Source organism: Vigna umbellata, chromosome 3 (assembly GCF_029865625.1).
Source record: "Vigna umbellata cultivar VRB3 chromosome 3, Vumbellata_1.0, whole genome shotgun sequence".
In the NCBI taxonomy this organism is placed as follows: domain Eukaryota; kingdom Viridiplantae; phylum Streptophyta; class Magnoliopsida; order Fabales; family Fabaceae; genus Vigna; species Vigna umbellata.
In genome coordinates, this window is record NC_142167.1 from 9,244,228 (window position 1) to 9,267,369 (window position 23,142).

A 23,142-nucleotide genomic window follows, 5' to 3' on the forward strand; every position below is an offset into this window, starting at 1 on the left:
AGGAATTCAACCAATACACCCTTCGTAATATCTGAATATACATTAAATTTTGAACTACTCCATTGTAACTTCTTATGATTTCTTTCTTATAATCTCTACAACATATTTTCTTAAAATTTGTTTGGTGCTATTTCTTTATAGCAACATTTCCTTTTTCATAACATGAAATAGTTGAAATGCTCAGCAAGCATGTCATCCCAGATTCAAGCCACTCTATAAAGCTTTCATAATAAACTCAACTGATTGAAAAAGTTATATATAATGAATGCCAGAAAACTATAATGTTGCTCAATAGGTTTTTACTATAGAGATTTCAGTGAGTTATTATAATTAGAGAAGCATAATAACAAGAAAATCTGTTCCTTGTATGCAAGTACATCAAACAACATAAAACTAATGTTCCACAAGACGTTTACAACAGATATTTCACTGAGCTATTATAATTAGAGAAGCCTAATAACAAAACAACGGTTCCTTGTATCCAAATGCATCAAATAGCTAATATTACTAACACACAACAACCAAAAGAAGCACCCATTCATGCTCATATATCTACAAATTTGTCCTTACAGGTACAAAAATGTCAAAATGAAGCTGATGTAGTTCGACGAATCTGGTATCTTGGTTTTTGAGGTGGCACACTCAATAATATGTCCTCTATCTCCTGAAAATCAATGTTTCAAAGCAAAAATCACTTTTTTTAATAATTTTTTATATCAATTGAAAGTTATACAATATAGAAAGTGGTGGTAGAATAATTGTAAATACTGAAAGACTTTCTATATTCATCATTTTGAATCAATAGAAGTGAAAAAAAAAAAACAAAAAACTAGAACCTGAACCAAACCTTTTGTCTCCTGAGCTTTTGATTTTCTTCTTCCAGACGGGAGATTTTGTGCTCCAATTCAATTGTGTAAGCCTGTTCATTATTATCTCACTTATGATAAGGAATTTAACCAAAATACTATATGATAGCATTTAAAAGAAAGAGAATTCTGACTTGTTTTCTTGCTCTAGAACGTGCAGCAGATTCTCTATTCTTAATCATCCTCTTTTGTCTTCTCTCAAAGGTCTTATCTTGTGATGTAGCAGTAGCTCGTGTGTGTAACGATTGTGCTATGTTCTGGCCAGTCATGTAAATCCCCATTAAACCTTGTTGTGGAATTTGGTATTGTGGTTGTTGAGGATTAACAACGGTAGAAGATGCTTCAACAACAACTCCTGCTTTCACCAAAAAATCCGCTAATTTTATGTCTCCCAGTCTAAGCTGTCTCTCTTCAAACTTGTTCTCTTTGCTTTCTTGTATGTCTCTCCAAATCTCATCAACAGTTTTCATACATAGAGAACTGGTTAAGGATAAACCAGCTTTGGTTGAATGGTTTTCTTCAACAGTGTACACAGTTTTTAGAAGCTCATCAAGGTTCATGCTACTCACTGGTTTTCCTCTCTCACCTAATTCGTTCTCAACTTCATTCAGTGTCAGACCGTACAAGGAATTTTGTCGCACCAAAGGTTGTTGCAGTAAATGTTTTTCATTCTTATCACCACCATCTTGGCATTCCATAATTTCGATCACAAAAGCCAATCATCAAACTTACAATATGAACTTTTTATGATAGCTAAAATCGACTTTTCTAAGACAAAAATACTGTACTCTTACGTAAGAGTAACAAATACATATCTTCAATCATAACCACCTTATATATAAACTCAACCTGAGAAAACACAAAATATGAATTCAACATCGATCAGCTCCACATTTCACATCATATCATACAATCAAAAATGCCCTTATGAATAAAAACCTTGATATAAATGCTCTTCAATTCCTTTAAAAATTTAGCATACATGTCTCGATTGACCAACAACAAACTTTTCATCTTCATAAGCATGAGATAAAAAAACGTAACATTGTCACTTGGGTTTTTTGTCCATTGGAAAGAAAGAAGCTTCTTTAAACTCTTTTTCAAACATATATTTAAATAAAAATAAAATAAAATATTTTGACAACAACATTTTGATAAAACACATATGTTATTTTTTTCATTGATTCATTATTTCTTTGTTATTGTACTCACTTACTTTAAATTCAATGAAAAAAATAACATGTGTGATGTGTCACAATGTTGTAAAAGAAATTTGTGTTGACATATTATTCAATAAATAATATTTCAAACAAAGTGTTGTGTTGAAACTCAATCCATTCAAACATTAATATGTAATTTTCATGGAATAGTTGTAGATTTTTTTTGTATATTTTATGAGACTTTTTTTGTGAAATTTTACAAAGTTTACATAAAGGGTGATGATTTCTTATGGATGTATGTAAAAAGCATTAAGAAAAATACTAATTTCTATTAGGAATAAACATTGGAAAACAATGAGATCATACATCTAATGGTAAAAGACTTTTATAGTCATTGTTGTAGCTCTTAATTGTTAAAATGAGGCCAAAAAGAAAGGAATCCATAAGCATGAAAATGTTGAGCACTAACGTTCTTTCATCCTAATGATTTTGAAATTTGAAGCATTCAGACCAATCCAAGAAGAACAAAACCCATAATTAACAATATTTTCATTTTACTTAAAAAAAATGAAAACATATTGATATGATATCAAAATGACAACTGTTATCAAAGAGTGTGATAAAATTTGGACTAGGACATCATTTTCTAATATAGTACAAATTATGCATTTCCAAACCTTATTCCCTTCGTATCACACAAGCATAAGCACTTAGAAATTTGATCAAAATTCTCACATGAAAAAAAAAATTGCTTCTCCCTTTATAAGCATCAAAGGGTGCATTAAGAACATTGATAACTTGCCTCCATGCTCAAATACATATACCTCAAATAAATACACATTCAAACACTAAACCCCACAATTAAAACGATAAAAGATCCTATTTGAAATTCCACTCCAAAACCCTTTAGTTAAGAGTATACACTCAATTTTCTTTTAAAGTAAAAAATGGAAAACAAATAAGAACAGATAGACAATGAAAAATTGAAAAGAAAAAAAAAACAAACAAACGAGCAAAAGGGTTCAAAAAAATAAAAATGAAAACACAAAAAAGAATGGTTTACATGCAATTAATTCAGTGGCAAAAGGAGATCAAGCTCCATTTTTAACATGAGAAGAGAAAAGATATTGAAGCGTGTGGCGGTTTTCAGAAAAAGGAAGAAAAAGAAAAAGTAGAATGAAAAGTTTACCTTGTGTAGAGCGATCTCATGAGTGGAGAAAGGAATGAAATTGAGATTTGAGAGTGTCTCAAAAACACAAAGCTGAGAAATACAAATGTGTGTTGTGAGTGGATGCATATATTTATATGAAAAAAATATTTTATCACATATTTTTCTATAACATTTTAACACAATACACATGTCATTTTCTCACGGGCTCAGTATTAATATATTATTGTGTTACCGTATCCTATATTTAATGAAAAATTAATACAAATGTTATATCAAAATGTTGTCAAAATATCATTACTTTATTTATATATCTATTTATATATAACATTATTGATGTTGTAATGTAGTCGGAAAAGGACAACTCACAGAAACATTTATGTGTGAGTGAAGAGAGAGAACCACAAAACCAAACTACATAATTTTTCTTTGGACTATGATATGTTAACAATTTTTTTTTAATAACTTTTTGACAATAGACTGTGTCACTATTTTATTAGTCCATATATTTGTAACGGATCAATCACAAGCTACCACATAGGCTATTGTAAAAAGGTTGTCAAAAAAAGTTGTTAAAAAAATATTTTCCTTTTTCTTTTGTGCACACTTCACGTAAAACAATGTTTGGTTTTATTTAGTGTTGTCAAAACAAGTTGTAATTCACGAGCCAATTGAGTTGAAAAAAATTTAAAATTTTGATATGGATCAATTTCACCTGGATTAAACTGATGGTGAGTTAGGTTACCTCACTAATCCACCTAATTTTTCTAATAAGTATTTTTTTATTGGATTAGTCATTTTACAAAATATTGAAACAAAGTCTTCCATGAAATTATTTTTGTATGGAATAATTAGACAACATGAAAAATCTATAAATCTATATTTAGTAACTCAATTTTTATACAAAAACAAATTTAAATCGCTATAAAGCCATTAAAAATTTTGTTGAGGAGATTTTATCATATCTTTGTATAAACGAAATCTTATGTTTGATTGATTATAAATCTAATTTAAGACCCTTCCACTTTATTTATATTTGAATCAGAAAAATTTTGCTATTTCTTTTAATTGAAAAAAAAAAGTGAGTTAGTAAGTCAGACCATTTAACAATGTGGAAGGTATAACTTTTTTTTATTTGCTAATAAATGAGTTGGATTGAATTGATTCATTAAATAACTAACTTGTAATGGAGCGATAGCCAGATTTTAACTGTACTAGTTTTATTAATACTTTTTTTGTTTGCCACAAAATTTCATGCATCTACATTCCTTTAATAAACCGCAAGCTCATATTCTCTGTCTTCAAATAAATATGTTAATATATATATTAATTATACGTCTACTAATTATTAATGTATTATTAATGCTAATAAATACGCATGTATTTTTAAATTCAGAAAACAAAACTTAAAGATTATTTTAATAAACATATTTATTCTCTTACAATTCATTTTTATTTGATAAAAAATATTATATAGTTTTGGGTGTATTGATATTAATATATAAAAAGTTGGCTTAAATGCTTCCTTGGTCCTTATGTTCAGTAGTAATTTTTTCAGTTTAGTACTCGGTTTTAAAAGCGTAGATATTGGATCTATGTTATCAAAATTGTTTGACTTCAGTCCTATCCGTTTAACGGTGTTAAAATTGATAACGTTAAAGTTACCGTAGATGTGAGTTGTGCAAGAAATGTTGATGTGGCATTTAGTTGGCCCAAAGTAGTTAACGTGGCAGCCAAAGTTTGGGTTACGTGTATGTAAATTGGGGAAATAAAATCATTAGGGTTTTTAAATGGTGAAATAAAATCATTAGGAAAATTAGGTCATATTTAAATTGGGGATTTTTTATCAAGGGTTGAATTGCTTGGTTTCTTCATTCTGTGAGCAGAGGTGAATTGCTTGGTTTCTTCGAAGAATATTCTTGACCGAAAAGGCTTGGTGAAGGAGCAGGGTTTGTCAGCGACTGCGGTGGGGGAGCGAATACAGTTCGTGAGCGTGGTATTTCTTTGAAGCGAAAAGGTGGAAGATGCGCTTTTTATGAGTTATTTTATCATCGAACGTACAACACATAGAAACTTCACAGAAGAAATTTTATTCACAAGAAAACAAGGATTACACGAGAATATACCGAAGAAAAGGCGAGCGAGAACGCAAGAAACTCAAAGCTGAAAGCGCGATAAAACCCTAAGCTCTCACGTTCGCTCTATCTATTCCTAAGACTAAAAATGTAAACTAAAAAAATATATGTCTCCATGAAAGTGTATATATTCTACATGGCAGAAGCAAAATCCCTATATATAGGGTTACAGAAAAGAAAAGAGAAAAGAAATGGGAAAAAGAGATCAAAATGGGAGATGGGAACCTTGCTCGAGAAGCTTCATTTAGTTTAATCGGACGGCTAACCTTCATCTGCTTTCTAACCGTTGATCCTCTCCACGTGGCAGCTCCGATCATCTTCCAACTTTTCTGGTTCAGCTCCGGTCATCTTCGTCGGGCAGCTCCTTCGGTCACGTGCCTTAGCCATCTCCGGGCAACTCCTACTCTCTCAAACTCTCTTTTTCTTCTCACACAGGAGCCCTAGCGCAAGGGTTCTTCTCTTCCAAAATGGGGAAAAATGAATTAAGTCTTCGAGACTTACCCCCAAAAGCAGCAACTTCCCTCTTCACCCAAAACGACGTCGTTCAACTTAGGCCTCATTGCAGCAGCCTAATATGAAATGTTGCAATACATTCCAAGTGTGGCAGCAGCGACCCACTCATCCAGACAGCAGTAGTGGCCCAAGATGTCCATTATCCAGCTTATGCGTTGGCCAAAAGCTTATGCAGCAGCTTCCAAATTTAATTCCAATAAGCCCAATCAGCTTCAACAGCCCATTTGTCAACTCAGCTCAATTTATAAGGGCTTATTCTGCATCAAAATACCAATCCAAAATTAAAGAAAAGAAAAGGAAATTTATCAATTAAAAAGAAAGATTTTTATCAAAATATTTTCTAAAAAAATATTAATTTCCTAATTATTTACAAACACTAAAAATTACTCTTAAAAACCTAATTTTAACTACAATTTTACAAAACTACAAATATAAAGAAAAATCCTAAAGCTAGCCTAATTCTACCCAATATGAAAGTAAAATACACTAACAAAGACTTGTAGGCACAGAAAGATGCAAAAATGTTGTTGAGGATGGAGGAGGTGAAGTTGTTGAAGTTGGTGAACATGATGAAGATGAGGTTGATGAGGCTGGTGAGGAGGGTAAAGGTAAACTTTGTGAACATGGTGAAGATGAAGTTGGTGAAGAGGGTCAAGAAGAAGTTGCTGAGGATGGTGAAGGTGAAGTTGTTGAAGTTGGTGAACATGATGAAGATGAGGTTAGTGAGGAGGGTAAAGATAAACTTTGTGAACATGGTGAAGATGAAGTAAGTGTCGAGGGTCAAGAAGAATTTGTTGAGGATGGTGAAGAATAAGTGGGTACAAGAAGTGGATGTACTACTCTAAAGAAGCATGTACAAGCCAGAGGATTATCTGATAGTGAGTGGAATCTCATAGTTGTGCCAGTATTTATTTAAGTGATGACTTAGACCATGAAACAGTCTGATATGGAGATTTTGGGATCTTCTCAGAACCCATAAGTATGAAAGAATATGGCAACTGAGACATATTTCTCTCAAAAAAAGGATTTCACTGATGCAAGTAGAACTTATGGAGTATATAACGGTAGGAAGTTGAAGATTTCTAAGAATGACAAGAGAAGAATATGTGTCAAATGTTGTGGCTCACAAGGGAAACGTCCACGGTACGCTTATTATGGATATAGGAGTAGCCAAAGTACAAGGCAATTAAGGAAGATTATAGACAAGCATACATGCAGTAGAGAATTCAATATTTGTTTAGTTACCTCTAAATGGTTAAGTGGGAGGTTAGAGAAGAGCATGAAAGGAAATCCTGATATTAATCTAAAAAACCTGCACAATAAATTTTGTAAAAAATGGAACATTGGTGTGTCTAGGTCTACAACAAGTAGGGAAAAAGCAATGGCATCCACCAATATTGATGGTTGTTTCAAACAACAATATGAAAGACTGTATGATTATGCATAGGAGTTACTAAGGTCAAACTCTGGCTCAACAGTTAAACTTAATGTAGAACCAAATGATGATAAGGCCATATTCAAGAGAATGTATGCGTGTTTCAAAGCATGTAAGGAAAACTTTGTATCATGTAGGTCTATTATACATTTGAATGGATGTTTCTTAAAAGTCAAATATGGAGGTGAGCTTTTAACTGTTGTTGAAAGAGATGGTAATGACCAGATGTGTCCATTGGCATATGTTGTTGTTGAAGTAGAGAATAAGGAAATATGAACTTGGTTTTTAGAATGGTTAATTGATGATCTTGGAGGTGGGGGATTTTGTTCAAGGTGTACAGACGTTAATGAAGACGCCTTTAAACACTTGATAGTTATTCCACCAAGGCAAGTATTCAAAAGTTTAAATGATCTATCATATTTTTTAAATGTTTGCTTCTTTTCCAAATCTTTAACTTTAATTTTTTTGCAGATTTTGGTCTAGATCTAGATTTACAGGAAGACATGCTTGTGACACACTTGTGAATAACATATCTGAAGCTTTTAACAGTATCATCTTAGATTCAAGTGGGAAACCAATCATAACAATGTTGGAAGAGATTCGTATCTACCTGATGAAGAGGTGGGCATCCAATAGAGAGAAGATAAGTAGATTTGAAGGTGTCATTTGCCCCAAAATTCATAAGAGACTACAGAAAGAGTTAGAGAAGACAAAATTTGTGATACTTAAGTATGACAATACTGATTTGCTTCAAGTTTCCATTCAACTATTTCCATTTAAGATTTCTTGTTAACATTCATTGCTTATGATTTGGCAGTTGGTCAGGGATTCAAATATTTGAGATTTTCCATACATCCAACATTGCTGAAAAGTTTGTGGTTGATGTAGAGAAAAAAGACTATAGCTGTAGAAAGTGGACTGTAACGGGAATCCCTTGTTGTCATGCAGTCATAGCCATGAGGTTTTTAAACATCAATCTAGAAGACTACATCCCACATTGGTTTAGAACCTCCACGTATGATGAAACATACACTCCAATCATTTTCCCTCTGAACGGACCTCATCTATGGCAAAAGACTTCAAATCTTGATATTTTGCCTCCACCAAAAAGGGTGTTGCCAGGTATACCAAGAAAGAAAAGAAGACTAGAGACTTTGGAGCAAAAGAGGGATGATACACAACTTAGACAAACCAGAATCCCTAAGAGATGTGCCATATGTAGACAACTAGGGCATAGAAGAACTAATTGTCCACAAGCAAGTCAACAACAACACCAGGAAGCTACACTAGACCCTACTCAAGCAAGTCAAATTACTCAAGAACCCTAGACTGATCAATATACAACACCACTTTAGATTATTGTTCTACTTTCAAACATTAAGTACATTTGTGTTGTATTTTGGATATGTACTTTGAAGTTTAAATATTGTTAATTTCTGATATTGAGGTGATGTTTCACCTTCAATATTATTACTTTCTGTCATGTATTTTGTACATAACAACGTTTACATTTTGGATGATATGTGATGTATTTTGTTTTGTGATGTTTCACCTTTAATATCATATTATTTTGGGTTGTCTCATATTGTATTGTCATAGCCATATTAATTTGGCTTCTCTAATATCAAACTTCATGACATTTAATGTATTGTCATAGCCATATTAACTTCATGACTTTATTTTTCATTCAAAAGTTAATGAAACCAGATTTCATCAATATCACAAACACTTGAAGTAACAAACATTACAATATAACCAACTTCTTCATTAAATAGAATGTCATTACAAGCACAATCTCATTACAAGCAGAATCTCATTCATTAAGTAACAAACAAACATTACAATATAACCAACTTCATCACAAAATGTGACTGATGCACCACTTGAACAAAATTAAAACATAAGACATACAAAGATGATGTTAATCAACCCATCAAACATAACATCCATATTAACACCTTCTCCATTTTCTGACAAACCAAAAGTCATTTTTCCAGATTAATAACCTTTCTTCTTTGTCATCCAATTGTAGTATCCTTTTCATCTACATTATCTTCAGTGCGCCAATTGAAGAAATTACATCCTCGCATTTCTTCCTTTTGACTCCACTATTCAAAACAGTCAACCAAAAACATCTCAGGAAAAACCAAAGAAATGTATCCCAAAATAAAAACACAACGATATGAAGCAAACCTTGTAATTAGGGCAACCCCAAAAATGCTTCCCCTCGTTCTTAAGAGTTTTTGCGACTCTCAATACGGCAAGCTCTCCACAATATCATATTTGGTTGCCAACCATTCCTCTCGATGAACCACCACAAGAGCTCCCCCATGAGCAAGACAAACACTAATTCATTGACATTGCCTCGCGGAACGACACAATAATGCTTCGTCCAAACCAACAAAACAACCTCAATCCCCAAAAACGAACCCCAAACAGAGAAGACAACAACAACAGTTCCTCAACTTAGTGCACCTACTTCAGAAAACCAACAACACCTTCCTTAACTTAGGGCACCCACCTCACAAGAAGGAAACAGCAAAGAACACAAACATTGTGTTAGAACGAAAAACTTAGGGCACCCTACCTCCTTCAGCTCAACTTCTTCAGCTAAGCTCCTTCCAGATGAATGTCTTAGGGCAAGCACATATGTATTTGATTTTCTAATCAAAGGATATTTTCATATCTGTCTTTGCTATAAAATTTGCTTTAGCCACGTTGGATAAGTAATTTGCCACATAAATTAACATTTAACGTTGTTCCTACCAACTTAACGGATAGGACTAAAGTCAAACAATTTTGATAACATAGGGACCCAATGTCTACACTTTTAAAACCGGGTACTAAACTGAAAATTACCACTAAACATAGGGACCAAGTAAGTATTTAAGCCTAAAAAAATTTTAAACTATCGGATGGTCCTCATATTTATTCAAGAATTTCAATTCGGTCTTCTCGTTTAAAAGTATCTCATTTTGGTTCTTAATTTTGTAAAGTAGTAACAATTAAGTCCTTTCCGTTAAGTGATAAGAAACGGCGTCAAGACCTGTTGATGTGATGTATATTAGATATGTTGATCTAGATGATTTTATTACGTAGAAATAGAATTTAAATTATGACGTGTAATTCTCCACCCAAATTAGGGTTCTGACACAGAGTGAGATTCTTGCACCGCAAGGACATGGAGAAGGTTTTCTGGTGGCTGCTGGTTCTATTATCACAATGGCGCATTGCATAGTTGGGTTTTGTGGTCTTTTTCTTTTTGTTGGTTGAAGAAGCTAATGGAGGTAGTGCGCGAAGTTCCTTGGAGAAGAAGAGGTTCACGTGTGATTCGTCGTTGCGACACAATGGAAAGGCCATGGTGGCACAATTAAGCTCGATATGAAGGAGGATTGCACGAGGATTTCATACTTGGGTTTCGTTTTCTCTTCAGGTTGAAGCGCAATTTGGGTTTTGTTGGTGATTAACGGCGAGGTTGATGGTGTTGCGATGAGGAGCTTGCAAACTCGCGAGTTAGGGTTTTGATTTGCTTTTTTTGGGTTTTTCTAGTTTTGGGTTATTTATCAATGTAGCTGTGTGATGATGGAACTAGATGGTCCATGGTAGCTGCGGTGGCGCGATTTAGGTGGCACAATTCTCGCGATTTAGTTTCTACAGGTTCACGATGGAAGAAGAACGAAGATACGAGACTGTGGTTCTTTGTTCGAGTCTTGGTTGCGATTTGCGGCTTTTCGCAATCTGAGTGTTTTGGTTTTTAGGTCTTCATGGAGGCGCGATTATGGTGCGTTGGTCGAACTCGCGATTTCTGCTATTAAGGTTTCGTCATGGTGGCTAAACAATGGCGTTGTTGTGTATGGTGAAGCTGATGGGTGTGTGACGCGTGCAAGATGCTACTCGCGATGGTGATTGGAACGAACATGGTAGAGTCACGGGGGTATGATAGAAATGACGGTAGCGCAAGGTAGATTTACAGTGACGCGATGAAAAAGATGAGTAATTGTGGTCTTATAATTATACATCATAATTTAAATTTTATTTCCACATAATAAAATCATCCTGATTAGTATGTCTAATACAAAATAACTATGTCTAGTATAAAATAATTCCAATTTGGATTTTTTTTTTTTTATCATCTAGATGTCTAATATAAAATAACTCCAATAAGTATGGATTTTTTTTATAAAATATTATAATTATTACTAAATGACATGTGAAAAATATTACAATAACTTTCACATTCTCATTTAAAACATTATAGATGATTAGAAATAAACACGTTAAACTACTAGAATAGTAGAACTCTTTAAGCACCGAATAGAATTGGAAATTATGCATATCTTGATTTTCAACATGAGTTCTATTTGAAACAATTGAAAATTATTATTAAAGCTCATATTCTTATTTGCATAAATTTTGTATCATCTTTAAGAGTTGAATCTTCTTCATGGTAGACACTCAAAAACAAAGAATATAATGTGATCTAAATATGTATAGAGATTTTTTTTATCATGTCTTGTTAAAAGAAAAAATTTCAATTCAAATAATAGTGAATTTAAAAATTACCAAGCAATTAAGAACACAAAACATTATCTCATTACAAATATGATTTAAGGTGTTATTTCCTTATACAAATAAGATAAGACCATATGATCAATTAAATCTTTTCTAATATAGATATGTATTTTACTTAGAAAATATTTATAATGTTTTTCTTATTATTTATAAATATTTTAGAATTAAGTAAGAGTAAATTTGAAAATAAAGTTTATGAAAATTATTCTTCGATTTGATTGATATGACATGTTAAAAAAATTCTCCAAATTTATTCTCACTTAACTTCAAATCCACTCAAATAAACAAAAAAATTATCTTAAAATCCTCCTAAATCCACGTGATAATCTTTTACATACTAAAACCCCTCACTCTTTCATCTTTTGATCTTAACAAAATCAATCACAAGCATGATTGTTGAAAAAATAAAACTTTGAAGGAAAGTAATTATAATTTAAGATCGCTAATTTAGAAAACTTCGATGGTGTCAACTAAAAAATAAATACAATCAAATTTGGCAAGAAAGAATACAATCAAATTTATTAGAAACATCATTAATGTTTATTACAATAAAGACAATAAAATTTGACCAAACCGGCATTCTCTTGGTCTTGATCAAACTCAAGACATACCCTTCAATATTAATAAAAGAATATAAAGAAAAAGAAAAACTTGAGTATAAAATTTTCAAACAGAAGTTTGTTTGAAATGTTATAATTTTAAATAATTCATTTACTCTTTAAAATTTTATAATTTCAAATAATTCTTAACTAACTTCCAAGAATTTTTTTCATACATTTCAATTCTATGTAAACTTTAATTGCCCCCTTGTAAATCCCGATCCATACATAATAATAAAGTTCTTATGTAAAACATATTTACTGAAACTTTTACTTAAATATATTATATTTGGGTAGAACAAAAAATAATTAATTCGAAGACAAATTTCAAAAAGGTTGTAATAATTCTTCACTGAAAGATAAAAACTTCAATTAATTTTATTTTTCAATACGTCAAAACTACAATTATTAGGTAATTGATTAAGTATTATTTTCTTGAACAGATATAAAAAATAGAACGTGATATTTTAGAAGAAAAAAATTGGATTACTGTCTTGCCCTTGAAATTAGTATTATATTAGTTGATTAATTATTTAACAAGAAAATGAAATGAGATGAATTAATAACAAAAATGGAAAAAAATAAATCAACAACCATTTTTTGAAAAAAGTCAAAAACCAACTCACTTTTAAAATTAAAATATTACTAAATATTAATGGATTAAAAGTAAATTAAATCACTTCACTCAATAAAAAAAGGAATAAAAGCAACTTCAGAATGGTTATTATATAAAAAAAATGAAGTTGTGAAAGTATAATAATTAAAGAAAGGGAGGGTAATTGCTTTGAAGGCTTATAAATTATTTGCAAGATGCCCTATTTGCATAGCATGTTGCCCTATTTGCATAACAACAAATGAAACAATGCTAACATGGCCTTTTTCCCTTGCTTTTGATTAGTATCTTCTGATCCTCTTATTAAAAATAAATAAGTAGAATTCAAAAGAGTGTGAATTGAACTTTTAAATATTTTTCTTTTTGTTTAAAGTATAAACATGACTCAAATTTTTCTTTTTACTCTAAAGGAAAACGCTAGAAACCGTGTTCTGCATAAATATGTAAGAGATAGATATCAAAAAGAAAAATACATATACATTTATACTAGTTCACCTCTTGAAATAGGCTACATCTAGTTGTTTATCAACTTAATAAGGCTAAATCTCTAACTTCAAATTTTTACAGGCTCATTACACAAAACAAATAAGTAGAGTACACCATTTAACACTCGATCTTCAACCATACAACATCCAATCACACTTCGAAACCTTTCCACAAGCAATTCTTTTATATCCCCAATCAAGAAACCAATCTCAAAATCATAAAAATAAAATAGAAACATAATCTTCTATACAATGACAGCGGATAGTTCAGAAACAAATAATTCCTACCCATTACCCGACCCTGTTATCCATCTAATCGAATATGGATTTTAAAAATACTTACAATATGTATTCTGTACAATCGAATATCGGGTTAAAAAATACCTACAAGTTTTGCCACCCCTACCATTAACACCTAAATCACAACTCAACATTCATCAAGCACACAAAACGAATAAATAGGATTTTCCAATCTCAATCTACAACTTTCATTTCGTATACCACACCCAATATATCATAGAACAATAAACAACCATATCAATTCGATCAAACACCAATGGCATCAACGAAATTTAACATGAAAGCGAATAATAGATAATCCAAATCGATAAAGTATTGATAAAAGTTTAATTAGACAAACATGAAACAAAACTTTTAAAAACTAAAAATACTAATAAGAAAAGCAAATTCATTACGGATTAAGCATCGGCCTTCTGGTAGACATAGGTGAGACCGCACTTGCCGCAGTAGTGACGATCGAAGTGGTTAGCCATGAAGGTTCCAGCGCCGCACTCGGTGTTGGGGCACTCCTTGCGGAGCCTCTGCACCTTGCCGGAGTCGTCAACCTTATAAAACTGCAAGATGGCGAGCTTCACCTTCTTGTGCTTGTGCTTGATCTTTTTAGGCTTGGTATATGTCTTCTTCTTGCGCTTCTTGGCACCACCGCGGAGACGGAGGACAAGGTGGAGAGTGGACTCCTTTTGGATGTTGTAGTCGGCGAGGGTGCGGCCGTCCTCGAGCTGCTTTCCGGCGAAGATGAGACGCTGCTGGTCCGGTGGGATGCCCTCCTTATCCTGGATCTTGGCCTTGACATTATCGATGGTGTCCGAAGACTCCACCTCAAGGGTGATGGTCTTCCCCGTAAGGGTTTTCACGAATATCTGCATTGCAGCTGCTAGGGTTTCCGATGCAGGGTTTCTGATCACATGGAAGGTTTAAATAGTGTAGGAATTAGGGTTTCTGCTGGGCTTCTTTTCAGCCCAAAACTTGCTGGACCCAACCCATTTAATATTAAGTTTTTGAAGAAAAATCACAGCTTTATTATATATATATATATATATATATATATATATATATATATATATATTAGTTTTATTCAACGAATTATCACACTACATTGTAAAAAATATATATATAATTTTTCATTTGTGAAATAAAAATGTGATTTGAAATAATTATGTTATGTTTGATTTTTTTTATTTACTGTATTTTTTTAAAATAATTTTTCTATTATTTCATTTCAACATTAATACTGAAATTATATATATAAATGCACACTTAAACTCTAATGTTCGCTTTGTTTCTTTCTTTTCCGCGGTGGAGGCAAACGCAGAAGCTAGTTTGAGATATATATTCTCTGTTAAGCAATTTTAAATTCTTCTTCGCATTTCAGCGATACCTATTCAGCACGCTGTTCCATTCTAAGTAATTTTGATCCAAAACAAACAGCGCCTTGCGAGAACGCGCGTTTCAATGGCGGGAGGGAAAGCGAGGAAGGAGAAGGCGAAGGCGCAGCAGCACATGCCGTACCAGGGAGGAATCTCCTTCCACAAATCGAAGGGGCAGCACATTCTCAAGAACCCCTTGCTCGTCGACTCCATCGTGCAAAAATCCGGCGTCAAACCCACCGACGTTGTCCTCGAGATCGGTCCCGGTACCGGAAACCTCACCAAGAAGCTTCTAGAAGTAGCCAAGAAAGTAGTCGCCGTTGAGATCGATCCACGCATGGTTCTCGAGCTCCAGCGACGGTTCCAGGGCACTCCTCACTCCAATCGCCTCACTGTATGTATACAAAATACAAAATTTCACTTTCTCTTCAGTTTTCCGCACTCTTGTTTTTAGGAAAATTAATTCCACTGCGAATTCTCAATTTTTCAGTCAAATACAGTCAACAATTCAAAATATTTGATTCTGTGAAAATTGAAAATAACCAGAAACTTGAGTTGTTAGGAGGTCAGTGACTGGGTTTTTAAAATATGGGGCAGATTGCTTCAATGGGGTTTTAGGGTAGCCTATGAAAACAGTTTTCAACTTATATTTCGAGTGCTTATTACGATGAGTTATGAATTAAGTGTATCATGCATGATGAGCAAAGAGAACCCGTTTGGAAGAGCTTATTTTCGACTTACAAGATGGATACTTGTGTTCTGTTTTATTTTTTTTCATGGTTACAGGTTATCCAAGGTGATGTGCTGAAAACCGATCTTCCTTATTTTGACATATGTGTTGCAAACATTCCCTACCAAATATCTTCTCCTCTCACATTCAAGTTACTCAATCACCAGCCTGTATTTAGGGCTGCAATCATAATGTTCCAGAGAGAATTTGCCATGAGACTGGTTGCTCAGCCTAGTGACAAACTATATTGTCGTCTTACGGTGAACACTCAACTCCATGCTCGAGTCTTCCACCTCCTCAAAGTTGGAAGAAACAACTTCAGGCCCCCTCCCAAAGTTGATTCCTCTGTAGTGCGAATTGAGCCCAGGAAACCCCGTATTGAAGTAAACCAGAAGGAATGGGAGGGGTTTTTGCGAATTTGTTTCAACAGGAAGAACAAGACTCTTGGTTCGATATTTAGGCAGAAGAGTGTGATCTCCTTGCTTGAAAAGAACTACAGAACTGTTAGGGCGCTGCAACTTGGGCAAGTAGATTCATTGAAGGAAGCAGATAACAAAATTGACTTTGCTAGTTTTGGTGATGATCAAGGTATGGAGATGGATGATGATGGAGCAGATGATGATGAAATGGAAGTTGAGGATGGGGAAGCTGATGAGGTGCAATCTGAATTCAAGGACAAGGTTTTGGGTGTTCTGAAAGAGGGAGATTTTGAAGAAAAGAGGTCATCCAAGCTCACATTGCAGGAATTCCTATACCTGCTATCTCTATTTAACAAAGCTGGCATACACTTCTCCTAATTTCAGATGGTCAATTTTCTTGATAGCTTCTTCAGTCTTAAATCTACACTATTTTTTTCTTATTAGTCTTATCATTAGGCTGCAGTTTTCAAAGAAAGAGTGGTATTAGATAAACTTTTCTTAAGCATTGTATTTTGTTGAGATCCTTCATGGATGTGTTCTACCCCATATAATCTATAGTGTTTTGATCACATGTTGTTCTTCCTTCGTTACTTTATGAAAATCTGCATGTGCAGCTTTCTGTGTGGTGTCACACATTATTTTTTTGGCAAATATTCTCATTCTCTCTTTCTGCTGCAACCTGATTGGGAAGCTGAAGTGTTGATAATGATCATGAGGCATATTGCAGTTACAGATGAACCAATATTTTGTTAGAGCTATTATTTGTCACACGCAGGTTAAATTTCAACATTTGGTACTAAAATTTATAGGTAGTCTTTTGGTGATATGAGGCATATGATATTCTAAGGTTGGAAATGAATAAATGTCTACACTACCTGGATTGAATCAAATAGCCTTTAAATTATTCATGTCTCTTTGACATGGGTGCTTATGCCTTTTTTAATGGTATTACCAAATTAATATTGAACCCCTTTGTGGCCATGGCCATAATGAGCTCGTTGTAGTGGACGCTGAAACGAGTTGTTTCACGTGCTTTCTGTTTTTTACTTACGTTTAAATTGAATCGCAAGAGCTTGATTCATAGGCCCATTGATGATGAGTAAGTGAAGTTAATGATTATTTATTCTAAAAATTGCATGGCAGCATTTGGTTTGGACCTGATCAGTTAACGTTTTTGAAGGTTACTGTAGTACAGATAGAGGGGCACTATACAACTCAATCAAATTTTACCGATTTTGATATTCATGCCAGCCAGTCTTTTACTTCTGTTTTCCATTAACCAGAATAAAAGTGCAGACTACTATACTGTTGCAGATGCCTGGTTTGTGAATGAATCATTGTAGCAGAAGGTTACACTATTCAAATTCCAAGGACTGGCAACTGGTTCCCTGCCTTACCCCAGATAATGTTTATGACAAGAGAGATTCCATGAACCAAGCAAGAAGTTAGGTTTATCACTCCGAATTTGATATCACAGAACTTAATCACAGTGATTTCAGTTTATGCTACGTTATGCTTTGAACTATTTATCATTTGGTATGTCTGATATTCCGTATAACGGAAACATATTTCATTGTTATATGGTATTCAATCTAAATGAAATATAAATTAACTGATTGTCCGGCAAATGAATTGAAAATTGATCTTGATAGTCATTGTCCATGAGGTTCATGTATCCAATAAATTATATGAAAGATTATGGAAGCTTGCTAATTTTTTTTCTATTAATTTGACAAGTTTAAAAATTATAGATACAGTTTAATTTTGAAAATCATCAATGTCATAACTGTTTTGTGTGTAAGAGAACTTAATTTGGAACATTTCAAGATAGTTACAACAAAAAAAAGGTTAGGAAAACAAAGGGGGAAACAAAAATAACTAAAGTTCTATTACTATATGATAGCAATCTTTTCAAGCTATGTTGGTCCAAATCTAGAAGAGATGTTATGAAAATAATATGATGCGGAAGCAAGGTGAATAATGGGGAAAGACTCATGACCTTTGTTGTTTTAATGGTGATGGGGTGGTGTTTTGATGGTGTTCTTAGAGAGTTTAGGTCAATTCTAGAGGAATGTGGCTAGAAGAGATCACATGAAATGTTCTAACCTTGACTTTAGAGATTAATAAAATGACTCAATATTTTGACAGCATTTCATTATTAATTTCAAAAGTGGGTTTACAAAGGGGGAGACACCTCTATGTATAGATGAAGGTGTCTCCAAAGTATACCAATACTCTAAAATGTTATCTTGCATCAAACCTTAAAAATCCTATCTTCGTGAAGGAGAGCTTGACATGTGCCACTTTAATTTTTAGAAAACTTTTCACTCCTAGTCATGTGGAAAATCACTCTAGCAAAAGTTTCTCACTAGAAAAATGGCATATGGCCATTACCTTTGTAAGAAAAATCTCCACTAAGAGTTTGTCATGTAGAAAACCGCTTTAGCAAAAGTTCTCCATCAAGAAAATGACACATGGTCACTACCTTTGTAAGAAAACTCTCCACTAAGAGTTTGTCATGTCGAAAGTCACTTTAGCAAAAGTTCCCTACCAGGAAAATGACACATGACCACTACCTTTGTAAGAAAACTCTTCATTAAGAGTTTGTCAAGTGGCCACCATGTCTCATGTGGGACAGCCTCCACCAAGCTAGGGTTACAAAATTAATCATCCAAGATTAGCTTAAGCTAGGTGCAAATATCATCCTACAACTTAAGCAAGATTGTTTAAAAATCCTATATTACTTTGCCCTTAATACAAGACCTAAAAATAAATCCTACATTACTTGACCCTTAATACAAGGTATAAATACTAATAATCTACTAAAGGTGCTTTATGATGACCTAATAGAAAGTGTTTAGTTTGACCTTGCATAAATGACTCTAGCTCTTTCTTGAAAGTGCTTGCATAGATGGCATACCCCCTAAATACACTAATGTTGTGTTCATTTAGGGTGATAATATTTACAAACATTGGTGAAGATGAACTCGAAGGTAAAATTTTGCTCATATTCATGCATTTGAAAACGAGAGAAGATGACGATAGTAGGATGAAGTGATTTTCGAATCTTTCTTCAACTATGGTGATTTGAGGGTATTATGTATGAAAATTCATTTTTACCCTCAATAGATTTTTTGTTCATGTGCATGTTTAACCTTAACATTTTTACCCTTGATAGAGAATCCACGGACCCATGAGCCACACAGTGAGATTCTCCTAACATGAATGAGTACACAATTTTCGTTTGAAAAATTTTCCCAGTTCGTGTTCAACAAGCCATTAAATATGGTCAAGCTAGTTGTTATAGGTGGTTGGTGAGTGTACAAATTTTTAGACATGGAAAAGTTGGATTCATTTTCTTTTGTTGTGGTGGAAAGAGTAGTGTTCTGAGTTATTTCAAGGGAGTTATATGTGTGTGTGGTTCATGGGTTCACAATTCCATGTTTAATGGTAAGAGGCGTACTGCCAAGCTGTTAAGGCGCATTGTCGAGCTATGCTACCAAGTTGTTAATATTGTATCCTTCACAACTTCCATGGTGGTGAAGATGAAGATGAGGTAAAATATAAAGGAAACAAAACTAATTCCCCTTCAAGTGGAATAGATTACACCATACAACAAAATGAAAAAATGAAATCCATTTCAGTAAAGCTCGTAACCAATTTCAACACATAAAGAATCAATTCTAGGAGTTTGGAATCAATTTTGTAAGGCATTGTAACCCATTCAAGAGGTTGTAATTGATTCCATGTCATTATAACTCATTCCAATACTTATTCTTGGGTTGTGGGATATCCATGGTGGAAAGGCAAGTTGAAGTTGGTACTCATGCATGTTGTGAAGTCGGGTTTGTGTGATAGTGTTGACTTGTGGTGGATCTGAGTTTGTGGTTGATGTAGGAGATGAAGCACATGGTTCTCAACTGATGGAGGTTAGTTGGTGGTTTGTGGAGGTGAAGTTGTTTGTCATTTGATTTTTTTTATATATGGTGGTTAGTGTAGGTGTTAGAGCTATTGTGGTTGTTTCTAATAGTGGTTGTGTTGTTTTTGCTTGTGATTGTGTGTGGAGGTGGTTGATATTATGTACTTGTTTGGTGCTCAGTTTGTGGTTATTTTATCCTCAATTCCTAGTTGTTTTGTGCTCGATTTATGGTTGTTTTATGCATGGTTTATGGTTGTTTTATGCTTGGTTCGTATTTCGTTTTCTTCATTAGTACACAAGTCTTCAATAGGTAATATTTATTATGTGTTATTAATTATTATATGTATTATTTACGAGTATGTATTATTTACTTAATGATTGTATGAATTTATGTATTGTGTATTATTTTAATGAAATTATGTTGCTCAATGTAGATATTTATGAAATTGTGATGTTGAGTAGATGTATTACTATTTTTAAATTAATATTTTTAGGAAAATAAATAATTATTTTGCTTTCGAGAAGAATAAAACAAATTTTATTTTTAAATTGTAAATGAATATAGCTTCATTTTTATTTGTATGTAATAATGTTTATATTTGTTTACGGTAGTATAGATAGATGTGTCATATTTGGTTGGTAAAGATATAGTTGATGATGTTGTGTGTGTGGACATCAATATAGTAACACACTTACACTGCTCATTACAAATGCACATAACACTAGATGCAATAACAATGTTATGCATTATTGCACATGTGCTAAAGATATTGAATATGTATTCGAGAGCAACAAATGGTGTTAGCAAATTTATGTCAGACAAAGATCGTCGTAGAGAGCAGTTAATGTCTTACCTTGTGCATACTAATCGATATTGTGACATTATTCAGATGAGATCAAAGATATTTATTAACTTATGTCAGCGACTAAGGGCAACTAAGTTAGTCAATAATGCATTATGGTCGATAGTGGAGGAACAAGTTGCTAAATTTCTACATATAATTGGGCATAATGTGAAGAATCAAAGTGTGACATTTTTCTTCCATTCGATCTAGGTCAACAATTGACAAATACTTTCACAATGTCTTGGATGCAGTTTTAAGTTTAGAGTCTGAATTTTTAATTCAGCCATCGGGATCAGATGTTCATCCAAATTTGTTAAACAATAATCGACTTTACCTATTCTTATTTTATGAAAACACAAGAACATGGTCCAACTTTATTCACAATTGTGATTTCTATGAAATAGGATTGTGATTTCTAATTACTTCATTCATATTAGCATAGGCAGCAACATTGTTTATATTCACACATGCTGCCCCGTCACCATATACCTCTTCTCACTCAGTTGATCCAAGGATTGAAGACCTGACCGATGACATTGAAGACTCTAGTCACTGTCGCCATAACCTCGGCCTCTTGTCCCCTCAGACTTTTCAGACGAAGAAAGCTTAACAATCAACATTATTATTTTTGAGAAAAGAAAAATAGGACGCTCGGTTCTTGAAGAGAGTATAGATAGCAATGGTGAAAATGACATCGAGCCCCACCTTCTTTTATAGCCGAAATATGTCCTCAGATGAACGAGTCCAAACCATTGAAACAAGTAAGATCTAATAGTCCACATCTCACGACCCTTTCTTTCAACAAGTGCACGAATCCCCGTAAACCACGTGTCCCATTGCCACTGGTTACAACTTCCCTCAACTGACACGTCCTCAAGATAATTGCCCATGCAATTAATCGTTTACGACCAATAGCTCTAGCATCCCAACAACGCGCGATATCTTTCCATCTACACAGCCCTTCGCACATCAAGATATGCTCGAGCTTGGGGGGTTGTGTACTTTATGACTGAACCAGACATTCCCACATGTCAAGAACCCAGTTGGTTAGGAAGTGTGAACCGATCAGTCTCATCAATCAGACCTTAAACATGGTTTAGAGCTAAATACTATTATATTAAACCAAAACATGATCATTAACAAGTTGGGACGTAATTAGGTTGGTGCTAATCTGAAACCTACTTTGAAATCTATAAATATAGGTTTGAGGTATTGCAGTAGGTTGGTTATGTTTAATATGCATTTATTACTGAACTATCGAATCTATACTGACTTTGGCATCAGAGTACCTTCTGCAAGTAACATCCAAGTTTAACCGAACAATAATAAGAGTAAGGTGAAGGGCGAAAAGTGGCATGTGCAAGAAAGTTTGATGAACAAAACATGGAGAGTAGCTGACTTGAACCCCACAAGCCGGAATACATATTCTTTTCAATCTATATAAAGAAATTAACACAATATTTCAACAAAAATAAAATCTTTAATTGCTTACACATCTCTCTTTAGTTTAATAGAGTCTTTTCATTTTTTATACTTACATTTTTATACTTTTCAAATAAGGAAAATAATAGATATTATGACAAAATGTTCTCATACCCAAGGAAGTAAATTTACTTATATTTAGTACACTCATATATCCTACAAATAAATTATCACTAAAATAAAAATAAAATTATTGAATTTGTCTAAAGTTATTATCCTATTTAACAAACATATTAAAGAGCACGACCTAATAAGATTTTTTAAGACTCTCTATTATAAAGTAGTCCACACTTATATCTATTATCATTCTTTTATTATTTATTATATTGTTATTATACTCACAAATAAATATTATTCCATGGACTCACGATTCATGTTGATCCTATAAATATTATTCACTTTAACCTTTTATCATAACATTCATACACACCATTTATTCAAAGATCCCAACTCTCTTATGATATGGATGGCAACGGGTCACGTCGGGCACGAATAGTGCCTACCTGTAACCCGACCCGCAACTCGCCCGCTACC

The 23,142-nt window shown here is 33.4% G+C and overlaps 3 protein-coding genes across 3 annotated transcripts; 1 reads left to right on the top strand and 2 right to left on the bottom strand.

Annotated features, from left to right (window-relative positions):
- Positions 1 to 416: 416 nt before the first annotated feature.
- LOC124833466 (ABSCISIC ACID-INSENSITIVE 5-like protein 3) lies at positions 417 to 1,564 on the bottom strand. Its single transcript, XM_047307960.2, has 3 exons — positions 1,001 to 1,564; positions 848 to 919; positions 417 to 664 (listed from the first exon to the last, which is right to left on the bottom strand). The coding sequence occupies exons 1-3, from the start codon at positions 1,562 to 1,564 to the stop codon at positions 584 to 586; spliced, it is 717 nt and encodes a 238-aa protein (XP_047163916.1). The 3' UTR covers positions 417 to 583.
- Positions 1,565 to 14,117: 12,553 nt separating this feature from the next.
- LOC124833468 (ubiquitin-ribosomal protein eS31 fusion protein) lies at positions 14,118 to 14,753 on the bottom strand. Its single transcript, XM_047307962.2, has one exon. The coding sequence runs from the start codon at positions 14,710 to 14,712 to the stop codon at positions 14,245 to 14,247; it is 468 nt and encodes a 155-aa protein (XP_047163918.1). The 5' UTR covers positions 14,713 to 14,753; the 3' UTR covers positions 14,118 to 14,244.
- Positions 14,754 to 15,114: 361 nt separating this feature from the next.
- On the top strand, positions 15,115 to 16,931 carry LOC124833470 (ribosomal RNA small subunit methyltransferase-like). Its single transcript, XM_047307964.2, has 2 exons — positions 15,115 to 15,607; positions 16,000 to 16,931. The coding sequence occupies exons 1-2, from the start codon at positions 15,299 to 15,301 to the stop codon at positions 16,738 to 16,740; spliced, it is 1,050 nt and encodes a 349-aa protein (XP_047163920.1). The 5' UTR covers positions 15,115 to 15,298; the 3' UTR covers positions 16,741 to 16,931.
- Positions 16,932 to 23,142: the final 6,211 nt, after the last annotated feature.